The following is a 16,289-nucleotide window of genomic DNA, read 5'->3' on the forward strand; positions in this document are numbered from 1 at the left end:
AGAAGGGTTATTCTCATATTTGCAGGATAGAAACTTTAAATGGTCAACAGAAAAAATGGGAACCACTGTAAAGAAAGGCGATGACCGTTTAGCCACGATAAAGAATTTTTAGCTAATCTTGAGAATGAACATGAAGTTTTCCTAATTTTTCAATTAACAAATTACAAAGCATATATTGGAAAATAACAATTAGAAAGCACATTTTATTTCAATTAGACTAAAAGTCATTTTTGTTCATTAAAGCCATTTGTTTAATTATTTATATTCTAAAATTATTGATTTGTTTTTTAAAATTGGCCACAAAATTTTAAGGGCCAATTTCTTATCTACATAAGAAGATATCAATTATAAGAGATTAAATTTTTATTTAATTAAAAGTAATTTCTTGAACTTATTTATTCTTCATTTTCGCGATTCCCCAAAAAAATCGACACTCGGTCGCGAGTTTCTGATTGATTGTGAGACTTCTGCAAAATAAAAGCGGGGCTCAACCATGTGTACAATCTCAAAAAACTGCACAAAAATTGATGTGAATAAAGACAAAACGACGTACATAAAAAAGCATATAAACACGATCTGATAAATGTCCGAAAATAATCTGACGCGTGAATCCTCCGTTGACACCATAAGATCATTAATTATATCCCCGTTCATTATTGCAAACAGAGAAATAGCAGATGAGTAGAGAGTTTCAAACTAAAAATAATTGACAAAACTAGCATTTTCATTATAGGGATGAAGAACTATCCACCCACAAAATACAAAGCCCATATACACAATGATTATGCAGGACATGAAACGGAGGACCAAGAGGGCCGACCTAGTCAAAGTCATCATCAGAATCTTAAAATTATTTAAGCGGAATATACGTTAAAACCCGAAAAGAAACTAAGATAGCGAAGGAGACCAGTCCAAATGAGAAGAATGTTAATTCCATAAGCAATAGCGAGATAAGGAGAATAAAATTGCTAAAAAATAAGCTACAGAAGAACGTGAATTTGAGGAATGTAAATTCCAGTGACAACAATATTACTTATGTCAGTGAAAATAATTATGAAATTCCATATGTCGAAGTATATTGATAATTCTGAATATGACAAACTTTCTCCCTCTATGCGAGAAAAGTGAGAATTTGTAATCTTAGCCAAATAAAAGGATTTTAACACAGAACGGACACATGTGATGAGAGATATAAAACTCACCAATAATGCCAACGAGGATACTATAAGGTGCACCGTACGGGTATAATTGAAGACTATGGTCGAGGTATGACACTTACGATAATATGCATAAGAACGACGTTGTGCCGAACTATCAATTTGGTAAGCTTCGTTCAAGTTTGATCGAATTATGTTGACCTAAAAAGTAATTAAATAATATTACATTGTATTCAATTTGCTCATTCACGATGTGCCCTAATTTATTCATCCAAGTTGTTGACATCGACATCAATTCCATTGTAAGACTTATTTTGAAGGTTCTTTAATATTCATTGTTTATCCTTACTTTGATAATAATACATTGTCAGTAAATTTTGTTATTTTTGAAACGTCAAAAGTAGTCATATTGGACAATATATCAATTTCCTCACATACTTGAATTTATTCATAAATTAAAATCAACCCCATTTAAAACTGACTTTCAAGAAATTGTTCTCTAAGTCCAATTTTTTGTTTTTATCATCGATATGATAGTAATTTAGACAAATTAGAACAGGAGAAAGATTGGTCGAGCTCAGTTTTACGGGATTATAACCAATCACTGAGTCGTTTCCAATACTGATATACTATGAATACTCAATTAAATAGTTTGTCACTTTATTTAATGTGTAATTGATATTATTCAACATTTGAGGTAAGCTCACCACAAATGGCAAATGTTCATGTGAATAAGACGGATGTTTAACAAAATCTTTGATAAAGTAACGATCAAGCGACAAAGTCGGAATATTCGGCAGTCGAGATTGACCATAAATATAAATCTACAATATTAAATAAATTTACTTGAACGGTGAAGATTATGACTTTGGCCAGTTGTGCAAACATTTTTATTGGAAGCTTCCGCCTTTCATTCCATTTTCCCACCGGATCTTTTAAATAGTACGAAGCATAGGTCTTAAACTGATCGACATCTTCATTTAAACGACTTTTTTCTTCTAATTAGACATATTGCACAATTAGCTCACCGTCGGGTAGTCTAATGAATGCCACATAGTTGTTTTTTTGTGTTTTTTGACTTGACATTTTTATATTAGAAAGCGACTAATGGAATTTGAATTTTATTATTAAATAAATTGAATTTAATTATTTTTATTTAATATATCTTTTTATTAAATATTAATCTCATCACCTCAATTTTTGAATTGGATTTTATAAGTAGGTGTATGAGAAAAAAATTTCTCGATGATCAAATATTTTGCAATCACTAACACCGATGTAGTTTTCAATTTTACTTTTTTGAGCAAGTTTAGATGATGCTCGAAATTCATAAATACGTAAATATTCCCAAATCCGCATTCTGATATTTGTCTTTCAAAAAAATGTAGTTTTAATAAAAATTCGCCCTTCTATGGAATGGATTCAAGATAAACAATTTGAGGATAGAAAACGAAACCAATTGTGAGCTTGTAACACTCAAGTTATTGTATGGGCGAAGACTGGATACTGATTAGAGATATGTACTTTAAAAAATTAGCGAAAACAAAAACTTAATTATTGATTTATTCAAACGCAACCAATTTTCCTGTGACCTAAATTCTTAATCCCTATCTTTTGGCTGTCAAAAGAAAACCGAGATAGAAAGAACAGATAAGTACATTAGAAGTCTGTTGAGAAATTTCACGGAGAACTTTGAAAAATTTACTCAAAACAGAAAATCCCAGTTACTCCCGGAGTTTATGAAAACCATTGTCTTTAAAAAATAGACTCACGTTGAAGCTCAAAAAATCTTAGGATTCCCTAGACAGAACTTTAATGAGTGAAAGAATAAATGCTATTTCCAAATCACTTTGTTATACAACTTAAATCGGAAAAGAACGTGCTTGGTTACGACAATTGAAAATGCTATATCCAAAACGTCCCACATTTTAGACACCTTATAACAAAGTAACTGGAACTCAAACGAAGGCTGAAGTAATTCGCCTACAACTTCCAAAAGGATCCCTGTCTATTCAAGAGGCGACAACCGAACTTGCAACTGTTCTGGAAGCAAATCCATCTGCCTCCTTACTAGAGCCTCCTTCTGTAAACTACACATGCATATTGAGACCCTAAAACCAATAAAGACAACTAAAAATGTGTCCCCAGAGTATGACAAGATTCCAATGGCCTGTTTCAAGCTGCTGTCACAGCTTACAAACCTTTTCAATTCCAGCCTACAGAGATAATACGTTCCAAAATCATTGAAGTTCTGATGGTTTGAAAACCTAAAAAACCTAAAGAAGAGGTCTCAAGCTATAGGCCTATAAGCCTAATTTGCTCTACATTAAAAATAAAGGAGAAAATCATTTATAGAAAGCAAGTGTTGCACATAGAAAAGAATCATTCTAAAATTAAAACCTTTAGAATCATTATCACAAATGAAAATTATGACACACATAAAAAAAGCTATTAATGCATTAAAAGACAATTTTTTAAATGCTTTACTTCGCGGTATATTTACCGGTTTCCCTTTTTTACTAACAATTTAGATGATGACGATGGCATGAAAATCTGGATTTTCGGATCCAACATTACCATCGAGTTTTCGGGGCACATGGATGTTTTTGACCATCTGATCAAAAAAATGATGAAAATATGTAGTAATTTTAATTTGCAGGTTTTATATTCAAAATTCAACTTAGATTTTCAGAAAAACATCCAGAACTTGAAATTGTTTTGAAAAAATTCCCATCGAATTTAAGAATTGGTCCCTGCATGTTAATAAAGAAAAGACCGAGCACATAAGAATCACAAGGGAATTAAAACATATTGATTAAAACTGAACAAAAAAGAAAATGCACAAAATATGGAGTCGACCAAAGCTAATCAAAACAAAGTTACGAATAAGGTTATAAAACTTGTATATAATCCCAGTACTTGTGTACATCTCAAGTACATGGGGAGTCGCAAAGTTAAAACTCAAAAAATGGACACATTTTATCGAAAACTATTACGCGATTTACTCGGCCTAGATTGGCCAAAGAAGATTTCCAACAATAAATTGTACTCTATGACACAATCGGTTGCAATAAGTACTGAAATTATCGAATCAGAATGGAGGCTATTTGGGCTTAGAATGGACATAAACACCCCCGCAAACATTATAATGGACAATTACTTTGACAATGAAAAAAAAACATCGTTCAAAAGAAGACCTAAGGGCACTCTATCTGTTGTTCTGAATGAAAATTCCGTTCATCCCCTTGTAAAAAGATCATAAATAGCCCTGCCACAAGACGTAAATGACATGTTGACATCTCGCTCAGGTCGGCCACACTTTTTTGTAAAGATTTCGGAATACTACAAACCCTTCAAGCACTACATGACCCGTTGTCGCCCTGTGTTCGTATTAAACTCGCTAATTTGTATTTAAACCATCAATTCACTAGTTTAACAATCGTTAATATGCCATGAAATACGTACAAGGCTATTCTGTTCTATAATCTGAAAAAATCTTTGGGAAAATAATGTTATAGAAATATAAGTAACAATTTAATCAGAAATTAATAATTATCTCAATGTATCAGGTCGCATAAACATTATTTCGAATTGAAATAATGCGTGATTACCTGAAGTTATATTTTTGCTGAAAATACGATCAAATAATAAAAAAATATCAGCATAAAATATTTAAAATGAAATGTAAACTTCCATAATGGAGTTATTCTAATATGGCCTTGCAACGGGGCTGTGAGTATACTGACAGCACAGATCAAGGCAACAGCTACCAGATACAATAAAACGTGGCGATTTTAATTATTTATTAAAGATATGATTTAATTAAATATAATAAAGTTATATATAATTAGTCAGATTTTTGATATACCATAACTTTGGAAGATCAACAAAATTAGTTAAAGCCAAGAAGTTGTAGTTAAAATATTTTTTGCGGATATCTGAGATTCTGAGATTAAATAGCAATTTTAGTTTGGAATTTTTTGGACTATATTGGTTTGATATAAAATATAGTTCTTGTTTTAGTTTTTGGTTTTTTTTATTCGTTAACAGTACTCTAATTATGATACTTGTTTTGTTAGCATGGAATTAGTTTGGAACAAAAAACGTGTTTCCATGCTATTTGAAGTTAATCCCTTAATAGTGACAATATTATAAGACGAATAACATTGAAAATATTCAAATTTTGTAAATTTTTGTTAGCTTATCAAGTCACTACGTTAAAGTCTTGGACATATAAAAAAGACAGTTAAAAATTTAACGAAAAAAAAGAAAGTAAACCCAAAATGAATTAGTATATTCTCTGGGAAGGACCCATAGTGGATTTAATATAGAGAGCGCCCACATTTTGCCACTGCTTCTTTGTAAGTGATACCAGAAAGTTAGTAGCCATGATAACATTCTCACAAATGTCTTTCTCACTCATACCAACATTGGCAACTGCAGTATTCAATATTTTGACCTTATAATAAACAAAAAAACAAACTTTTTTCAACTGAAACTTTATCGAAGCCCTCAGATCATTAACTCGAGAAATAACCGTCTCATTCGGGTTTATGGCAAACACCAATCTGCCATACCTCGAAGGAGTAGGACCAAGATGACGAGTCACTGTCCTCATCAAATCTTGAGTGACAATAAATCCAGAATATTTTTTGACTTGAATTATTTTTAATTTTAAACCAAATTTTTTTTTCTCTCTAGGATTTTGAGCGAGGAGACTTGTTTGGTTTACGCTCACACCATCAATCCCGAGTTCCTTCGCCTGTTTAATGTGCTCCTCGTCCCCGATTACACACACTCGTAGCTTTGGCCTTGGAACGTGTCGAAGTCTGAAGGAATGAATACTTTACATTACCTTACAACTCCTGAGAATCTCTTATCTCTCGTTGTGTCGTATCCTTTGAGCAGGACTTGAAGTTCAATGGTCTCCAGGAAGTTTCGCTTTTTTTCCTCGGACTTTTCAAGTACCTTGTTTACTTTTGATTTCAAGTTATTCAGATTTATTTTACTAAATTAGTTTAAAAAGGGATAAAATTAATAAATAAGACAATTTTTGCAAATGTCAAAAAAACAAAACAACCTCATCAGAAAGTACACGTGTATTATTAAAATTCAAATTATATTTTAATAAATCACACAATTTTATTTAACTAAAATTATCATGACATTAATGGATTTATTTTTATACCTTATGATTAACAGACTTGTTGAGGCCGTGACGTCTATTTCTTGCACTATGTTTAAACACAGACATATACAACTGGATGAACTATCTTTTAGCAGATCAGATCTGGATTAATGCCTTCTGCTGTTTGAAATGCCACGTCTACCATCATTCACCTGGGTGCAGACAAATACGTCGGAAAACAGCCGCAGAATAAGCACTCTATCAGAATATGTCTTCGCTCTATCGTCTGACGAAAGGAAGCTGTTGATCGAAAACACTAAATACCATCCGCACATTGAATACCTGACAAGGTACTACTGAGAAACGGTATAAAATATGTCCGAGATATTCTGAAGATATTCTGATGATCCCTAAGAAGATTCACAAACCCGGAGAGATTTAAATCGGGTGAGGATAATGCGGCTCCCTTCACCAACAAACTGATAAAGTTCTACGCTGGGATCAGCAACATCCCCCACAGGAAATATGATGGACCATGCTTGAAGTCGTTGAAACCTCGAAGATGTCGGGACATGATAATCCTCACTCATGAGGAGGTGTCTCAGACTATCAGAAATTTAAGAAGCACTGGCTCTTGTGGACCTGACGGAATTCCTACTATTCTGGTGAAAAACCTAGGACAGGTGGCAATATCAGCTCTTTGTCAAATTTACAACTTCTCTATAAACAACAACGCAATACCCACATTATGGAAAATGGCACACATTCGCCCTATTCTGAAACCAGGGAGACCAAAAGACAACCCGGCGTCCTACAGGCCAATTTCTCTCCTCTGCGTCTTTTCCAAAGTTCTGGAAAAACTTATACTCGATCACATCAAAGAATATCTACCGGATTTGGATTTTCAACATGGATTTAAATGTGATAAATCAACTACCTCGTCACTTTGACGAACTTCATCTCAGATGGACTATCTACCAAACCGTATAACCAAAAAACGGTTATGTGCTCAGTGGATATTCATAAGGCTTTTGACTTTGTTCCCATAAAAATACTGACCAGGAAAATATACCTTATTGGAATTCACCCAAGGCTGAAAATGTGGCTAGCTAACCTTCTCAGCGGCCGAAGAGGCAGGATCCAACAATACAAGATTGATGTCACGATATTTTCCAAACGGAATCCCTCAAGGCTCACCCCTTTCACCAGCTCTTTTTAACTTATTCTTATCGGATCTCCCGCTACTAAGCGACAAAGACTCAATCGTATTATCATACGCTGACGACATTGTAATTGCTACCCGGAGCCGTGAGGTGAACACGGCAATACAAAACTGCAGAACTACCTCCACAATCTCGAAAGTTGGCTCTCGATAAATCGACTATCAACGAGTTTTGAAAAATCGGTCACTACGCTTATGACTCCAGCAAGGAGGGTTGGGAAAATGGTGGTGAACTTATATCTAAACAACATGGAAATCCCCCTTAAAAAAATCCCAGAAAATCCTCGGCGTGACTTACGATAGTCATATGTGTTTCTCCCAACAAGTTGAAAATATTACTACTAGTTGCATGAAGAAACTGAACATCTTAAAAGTGTTTCTCCGAAAATGCAAACAATGGATCAGCTTCCCCGCACGCCAAACAATATACCGCCAATTCATCGAACCCTCCCTTAGTTATGCTTGTGAGGCGTGGGGAGGATTTATCAGTGAAACGAACCGCGTTAAAATCGAAAAAACTCAAGAAAGTTTTCGAAAAGCACTACAAGGACCGAATGAACTTCTATTCATCGCCCCATTTAAAGAAATCTTGGAAAGAAACCTCGGGGCTACAGGCCCTAAACTCCACCACCGCTCTCTCACAGAAATTGTGTCGGGACTAGGGAGGAGCACCGGGCAAAGTTGAGGACCCTCCTCAGCGAGGCCGGGATCACCTGATTAATTAGTTTTATGTTTTGGACGGTGATCTTGGTTCTAATAATAATTATCTTTTCAATTGATGCACTCTCATCTCTTTATTCATTTTCTATAATAAAGAGAATTCAAATCTACCCAAAGGAAAATCAAATTTTTAATCATTTTTTCTAAAATTATAACGCTTTACTATATGTTTTGGGGCTGTCTTTACCGTCTGGCCTTATGCTGCCAAGACTTTTATACTTGCACGAACATCAAACGCTCAATAGAATCGGATATGCTGAAAATCGCTCGATAGTTCTCTGAAGTTGGCAGCTGAAAAAATCTCTAACATATGCTTTGATGACGCTCGATGGACTTGTTGCAAATCATCTCTACACCCTGTTGAGTTGGACTACGTTCGCCACTGGACAGGACCTTTCCTGCCTTTCTCTCCTCACGCGCCAGCTCCCACGTCCTCATCACCCGAATCCTACGTTAATCTCGCGGATTGGAAGAGGACCGGGTTTTCTCTGGAGCTTGTGAACTCTGGAAGGGATCCAGATTGGCCATTTCATCTAACATCTTTAATTAAAAAAATGATTTATTGTTTGGATAAATTTGAAACAATTTTTAAATTTTTGGGTTTCTACCCAAGGAAGATTGTGTTTAGAATCGTCCTTCAACGTCATCATTTTTGAAACAACGGCATTCCTGAAATTTATTTATTAATAACAAGATTATGTCCATGACGCATATAATTGTTCTTGTGGTGTACGGATGGTTGGTTTTTCGCAGTCTGAAAAAGTCATTCCCATTGACGGATCCACAGAAATTTTAACAAATGGAACTCAAGAAAGTGTGGACCTGACAGTTCATGGTCATCCTGATGCCCTGGGCAATTGTAATTACAATAACGGACCTCCACAGACTCCTTCAACTTTGATTCCCATGAAAGCTATTTGTGAGTCAATCGAATCTTCCAACCCTGAAGAATGGATGTCATCTCTATTGATTTGTGTCAAAGACCGTCTTAAACGAGTCCCAGAGGAGGTTGACCGCTCATTGCTACTTATTTTAATTCCAAATTTGGAAAAAAGAAATCAGTCTATGAATTAAAAATACTCGCTTCTGTCTTCTGGAATAAAAGCGAAATTACCAAAAATGAAAATAAAACGAATAATAATTCCCCTGATTTGGCATTTTACAACAAGGTGCATGTGGAATTATTAATTCAAATTGATGCAAATAATTCTAAAACAATCGATGCGAGGCAACAGACAAGGAAGATACCGTCTCAATATGTAAATCACGAGTTAATCGAAATAATAAATAAATCATTGATCGAATATACAACAAACAACCTACCTACAAGTATTGAAGATATTTCAATGTGTGTATCAACAAATTACAATGAAAGATTCAATTAAAACGAATTGGAAGCAGAGAATACAAAATAAAATTGAGTCTTTGACTGAAAAAAATATATTAATATCAAAATACTTTATGTCTACTATCAAAGACGAAGAAAAGAAGAAAGTCTGACATTTTATGTTCTTACAATTACAAAAAATCCAAAAGGGGAGAATTTGAAAGAATCTCGACAACAATCACAGACCAGATCCGAATCCTAAACAAAAAGGTGTCTATTGCAGATTCAAGACGACAGTACGGAATTATTAATTGGAAGTTTGAGTTGAATCGATGGTCGTTCTACAGAAACCTACATTCTAACTCTGATAATGCTCAGATTGTTTGTTTCGACACATCTGATTGTCTCAAATTTTGGATGGACGTCTGGAAGAAAAAGGACAAAAATGAGTTAAGTTTTGGAGTGAATAAGAAAGTTACTGGTGCTGAGCACCATGACTCCGACATCAATGACGAGTTTATTTTAAACTTAATTGAATCCCTTCCTAACTGGAGAGCTCCGGGATGTGATTGTGTATACAATTTTTTCATCAAAAAATTGGATTCTCTCCACAAATTCCTATTTCAAGAAATCAGAAATATTATTAACGGAACTATAGTCACCCGCAAAGTTGGTTTTATACTGTAATCACTTACCTGATCCCAAAGAAAGCAACCTCTATTGACCCCAAGGACCTCAGACCGATCACATGTATGCCATGTTTGTACAAACTGGTTACAAAGTGTGTGAATGAAAAAATTGCAATATATGCCGACACTTACAATTTGATAACTGAGTACCAGCTCGGAACTAAACGACATTGTCAAGGAGCAAAAGAACTTGCACTTTTAAACATATGCGTCAACAGAGCGATAATAAATTATTTTGTGCATGGATCGACGTCAAGAAAGCGTTTGACTCAGTTAATCATGACTTTCTTGTTGAAATCCTCGAAAACTCTTAGCTGCCTAATTGGATAACTAGTTTTATTATGTCAATTATTCCAAACTAGAAAGTCTCTTTGAGATTGGGAAAAAAACAGCTGGGAACTGTTAATATAGAACGTGGTATACTCCAAGGCGACTCTCTGTTGCCCCAATTATTTGTACTTGTTTTGAATCCGTTAAGTAGACTTTTATCTCCAAAATATCCAAATATTTCGATAAATTCTGGTGGCATTAATTCCTTAACCTTTTCTACAAATCACTTCCTTTTCATTGACGACTTGAAGCTATTGTCCAAAGAAGAGGAGACATTGGCGTGGATGATGGAAGATGTGAACTATTACTTTGAATCATCTGGACTGGAGAGGAATTTCGATAAATCAGCAACAAATAGTTACCTATTAAGAAATGATGGTAAATTGATAGATGGTCTGGACAGCTACAGATATTTGGGAGTTTTAGAAAACAGATGTAGTAAAGTACTCAAAGAAGACGTACTCAAAAATATTAAAGAAGAAATGCAAAACCGTATTGAAAAGTTATCGGAAACTAAATTGAACTCAGTCAATTTATTTAAAGCAATCAATGAACATGCTCTATCACCGTGCAATTATTATATTGGACTCATTGACTTAGAACCCTGTGAACTCGAAGAAATTGATAAATTAGTCAGAAAGATACTTATGAATTTAAATGTGCATATGAAACCAGCTTGCAAAGAAAGACTACTTACCGAGGAATATGTTTGGAAGGGGATTGATATCTATCACTTTCAAAGCTGAGAAAATGTTGCTTGATTTCAAAACAAGTCTGGAAAGGCGAAAATTTACTTCTCTGAGGAGTGCAGGAATTCTGTGGACTGAACAACAAAGAAAGTCACATATGGCCACAATCACAGAATTCTTGCGAATAAAATATGAATCAACCCAGCACATTGAACAGACACTAAAGAGTCTGTAGATTGAGCGTCTCTTATCAGCTATTAAAAAGAAAACTCTCCATTCAAAATTATTTGAATCACTTGATAATGAGACTTTCGATATACAGACATCCTCAAAATGGATTGTAAAAGGAAATATTTCTCCTAAATCTGAAGCATGTTCTTCTTTCTGCAGGACAGGAATATTTTCTTCCGCGAGCTTGGTTCGAAATGCCCACATTGCAAATCTTCTAATAAGACAGTCGACCATTTGGCAACTCGATGCAATAAAATTTGTTAAATGCATACACATGCACCTATGCAGAAAATTTGGATTCACAAAATCAAAAAGGTTAAAGACTCACTCTATCCAAAGCGTAATTACCAATGATCTTGCTGAATTACGAGTTGACACTACTATCTCTACCGAATCAAAAATTCAATATAACAAGCCGGACATTTTCCTATACGACAAAAAATTAAACCACATATGGCTAATAGAGATTGGAGTGACGTGTGTGGATAATTTAAAAGCAGTTGAAGTTGAAAAACTTCATAAATATGATATCCTGGCAAGTGAATTAGAAATCATTTACAAAGCCAAAATCAAAATACTTCCGATTGTCATTACCTGGGATGCGATCAGCTCCAAGTATTTTAAAATATACATGGATTTGATTGGCATTAAAGACAGTGTTCTGGCATACATCCAAACGATTGCATTAAAGAAGACGTTGGAAGGAATGTTCGTAGAATATAAACATGGTTTCGAAGACGTAATGACTTCTCAACAAAGATTATGCAGTGTAGAACACTCACCAAAGGGGAGCTAACTCGATGAAAAGGAGACATGATGAGGTGACAGAAAACGAATACTCTGAGGAAGGACAGAATAATAGCAAGAGGATCACGAAAGATGATAAACTTTCAACAAACTCAGTGAAATGACCCAACTTTGTTAGTTTTCTTTCACACGGAGGTCTAGACGACGAAGTTCATGGAACTCAAAACCAACAAGCTTACAAAAAGGGTTTGACCCACATTCCTTTTGGGTCGAAACTAACTAATTTGGATACAAGATTAGAGCTTAAATTAAAAAGCAGATTTTTTAAACATAAAAAGCGATAGGCTATGGACAATCCTAATTAAACCCCTAATTGTTGAAGACGTATTTGATACAGTTCCCTATGCGGCCTTCGGCCGCGGTGTGTTTGATACAGACTTTTAGAAAGCTTAAAGATGTGAGATTTCTAGCAAAAATTCTAAAAACAATCCTAACCAAAAGCCTAATTGTTTTCTAAATTCATCTTTATTTAAAGATAGTTAGTTAACTAGTGTTAATCTGTAATTTTTTTTAATCGGGAGATATGTACATTAGCTATTTCTTCACCGTTAAGGCTCTGAATCGTAAACAGATTATCCTAGATTTTAACAACTGTATATGTATTTCTATCCAACTCATCATAGTGCGGATACCTTCTTATATTGGCATCATTGTCCTATTTATAATAAATTTTGATAGAGACTTGTTTCAGTAAAACTTTCGATCCAACTATTATAGGGTCCTCATCGTATCTCCATTTTCGTTTATTTATCATTTTTTCTCCGGCAATAATTATATTCGTGTATGCATGTTCTCGTGCATCAGATATCGCGGAATCGATCTCATATGCCTTCATTCCTTCAAGATCCAGATCTGATATTGTATTTGGATATTCACAGCCCATAAAAATGTAAAAAGGAATTTGTTTCGTAGTATGCATCGTGTTGTTATAATCAAAAATTATATCTTTAATAATTTCTACATAGCGTCCAAATAGACCAGATGACGAGCTTGTTGAGGATATCCAACGTTTTACGCTTTGGTTTAACCTAAATTTTATTTAATAATTGACTCCAGAATTCGATGTCGTCAATCGTTAACTACTTAATCTTAAATCACACTAACAACCAGTTTTATTCTCTTATTTAAAAAAATGACTAATTCAATGTGCTGAGAAAATGGGAGGTATTGGTCAAAGATGACTCACAAAATTCTGAGATGTTTGACAACGGATAGTTTTTCGTTGTATATATAGATCAGGACTGACGTTGAACTGTCGTCGGTCGGGAGTGAATAAGGTTACATATGGTTTTGACGGGGAAGGCATCTTGACTCCATAGAATGGCATTGTCCTCATATTAGAGCCCGAATTCTGTTATTCTCGGCATTAAAACGTGGAATGGGGTATCTCTGCCAATGAAAGTCTATTATTATTAAAACCAAGATCAGCGTCCAAAAAATAGAACTAATTAATCAGGTGATCATGGCTTCTCTAAGGAGGGTCCTCATTTTTGCCCGGTGCTGCTCCCTAGTCCCGACACAGTATCTATGAGGGCGCGGTAGTGGAGTTTTAGGGTTTGTAGGCTCATGCTTCTTTTCCAAGATTTCTTTAAATGAGGCGATGGATAGATGTTCATTTGATCTTTGCAGTGCTTTCCGAAATCTTTCTTGAGTTTTTTCGATTTTTTTCATGGTTCGTTTCACTGACCAACCCTCTCCACGCCCCACAATCATAACTAATGAAGGGTTCGATGTATTGCCGGTAGATTGATTGGCGTGTGGGGAAGCTGATCTATTGCTTGCATTTTCGGAGGAACACTTTTAAGATGTTCAGTTTCTTCATGCAGCTGGTAGTAACATTTTCAACGACATATATGACTATCGTAAGTCACGCCGAGGATTTTCTGGGATTTTTTAAAAGGGGATTTCCATGTTGTTTAGATATAAGTTCACTACCATTTTCTCAAGCTTCCTTGCTGAAGTCATAAGCGTAGTGACTGATTTTTCAGGACTAGTTGATAGTCGATTTATCGAAAGCCAACTTTCGAGATTGTGGAAGTACAGTAAAGTCTCTTGAATCCGCCAATTTCGGGAATCGGTAAAATCTGGCGGATTCGAGAATTTGGCGGATTCGAGAGACTTATCGATTTTTTAATCCATTAATAATTTAAATTATTAAGCCAAAATAATTAATTAAAAACAAAAAAATCAGTAAGTTTCGACTTGTTTCTTCTTAGAGTTTGGATCATTGAAGATCCAATGTTTTCAATATACTCAAGATTTTCTATATTAAAGAATTCTTCTTGATTATAGAACTCTTTTAATTTGTTTAAAGCGATAAAAGCCTCGTTAATGGTAACAACTTTCTGACTTTGTTCACACGGTTCTTCGCTAATTTCTTGTTCTATTTTTTCTGAATTATTTAATTCAAGTTCTTCACTTTCATTATATTCAATCTCAATATAAAGACTTTCTTCTAACGCAGGGGTGTCAAACATGCGGCCCTCAGCGTACTTTGCCAAACATAAGTGCGGTCTGATTTAATGGAGCTCAGGAGTACTGTTGATGCACATAATGTAATGAATTTTTCTCAGTATGAAAGACAACTAGAATCGTTGTTAAAGGAATTTCAAGAAAGATTTAATGATTTTTCGTCTTTTGAACAACAATTTTCATTATTCGCATCACCATTCTCTTTTAATGTTTCCAATGCAGATGAAAGTTTACAAATGGAACTATTGGAAATCCAATCAGATTCTATACTTAAAGCTAAATATTTGGAGGTTGGAATACCTGCTTTCTTTTCATATCTTCCTGGAAAATTTAAAAACTTTAAAAAGTTTGCTACAAAAATCATTGCTATGTTTGGTTTGACATATGTGTGTGAACAGCTTTTTTCATTTATGAAAATGACAAAAACTGCTCAAAGAACAAGACTAACTGATGAACATTTATCCTCTTTAATAAAAGTCGGAACTACACAAATAGCTCAGCCTGACATATCAAAAATTGTATCCAAAAAAAGATGTCAATCCTCTGGAAGCAGCTCTCACCAAAATTAAAGGGCGATAATTGAATAATTTAGTTTCTCTTATTTTGGTTATTCGTCATAATAAATATCAGAATTAATCTCCCTTAATGAGAAATTATTATAAATGCGGCCCTCAAAGCGAAATGAGTTTGACACCCCTGTTCTAACGGATCAATAATATCCATTTTTTCCAAAATATTATCATAATTTTCAATTAAGGGATTTTCATAATTAATATTTTCATTGTTTTGAGTCCATTTTGCATGAATGAAACAATTTAAAATTAAGGAACTTTCTATTTTGTTCCAAGCATAATATGTAAATAATATTGAATCTTTTATGCTTAGTTGTTTGTGTGCAACATAGGGGTTTGTCCCAGCTTCAATTTTTTGAATTATATTAGAAAATTTTAGAGAATTGAATTTACATTTATACGATTTAATTATGCCCTGATCCATGGGCTGTAAAAAAGATGTTGTATTAGGTGGTAGAAATAACATCTCAATTTGTTTTAATTCAATCAATACCTAATGTAAATTTCATGAAATTCACCTTATGTGCAGGAGATTGATCTACAACAAGCAAAATTTTTCTATCTTGTTTTCGCAATTCCATTTCCCATTTTAATAGAAATTGATTAAAAATTCTGCTATCCATCCATGATCTCTTTGAATTTGAATATATAACATATTTTTTGATATCGAAATTCTTGAAACATCTTGGATTTTTAAACAACCCAATTAGTAAGGTAAAATATTGAATTATTTTTGTAATAATTTAATTTGTATATGTACTTTATGTTGTAAAAGAGTAAATTAATTAATTTTAAATCAAAGAGGGAAAACATAAACATTTATTGTTGGATGCATTACTTTGTTAAGTCTGAGGTATAAATAATATAATATTTTCTGCTCGGTTTATTTTGTGAATTGGATAGAAATATTTTATTCACATACAACTTATGCGACTTAATTCCAGA

The 16,289-nt window shown here is 34.1% G+C and overlaps 2 protein-coding genes across 2 annotated transcripts; both read left to right on the forward strand.

Annotated features, from left to right (window-relative positions):
• Nucleotides 1–11,767: 11,767 nt before the first annotated feature.
• LOC115231672 lies at nt 11,768–12,289 on the forward strand. The gene has a single exon (XM_029801644.1). The coding sequence runs from the start codon at nt 11,768–11,770 to the stop codon at nt 12,287–12,289; it is 522 nt and encodes a 173-aa protein (XP_029657504.1).
• A 2,533-nt stretch (nt 12,290–14,822) lies between these two features.
• LOC115231673 (general transcription factor II-I repeat domain-containing protein 2B-like) lies at nt 14,823–15,341 on the forward strand. The gene has a single exon (XM_029801645.1). The coding sequence runs from the start codon at nt 14,823–14,825 to the stop codon at nt 15,339–15,341; it is 519 nt and encodes a 172-aa protein (XP_029657505.1).
• Nucleotides 15,342–16,289: the final 948 nt, after the last annotated feature.

The sequence above is a fragment of the Octopus sinensis genome, unplaced genomic scaffold (assembly GCF_006345805.1).
Source record: "Octopus sinensis unplaced genomic scaffold, ASM634580v1 Contig18749, whole genome shotgun sequence".
In the NCBI taxonomy this organism is placed as follows: domain Eukaryota; kingdom Metazoa; phylum Mollusca; class Cephalopoda; order Octopoda; family Octopodidae; genus Octopus; species Octopus sinensis.

Coding starts and splice junctions, on each gene's coding strand:
- LOC115231672 (XM_029801644.1), top strand. CDS start 11,768: ATGCACCTATGCAGAAAATTTGGATTCACAAAATCAAAAAGGTTAAAG.
- LOC115231673 (XM_029801645.1), top strand. CDS start 14,823: ATGGAGCTCAGGAGTACTGTTGATGCACATAATGTAATGAATTTTTCT.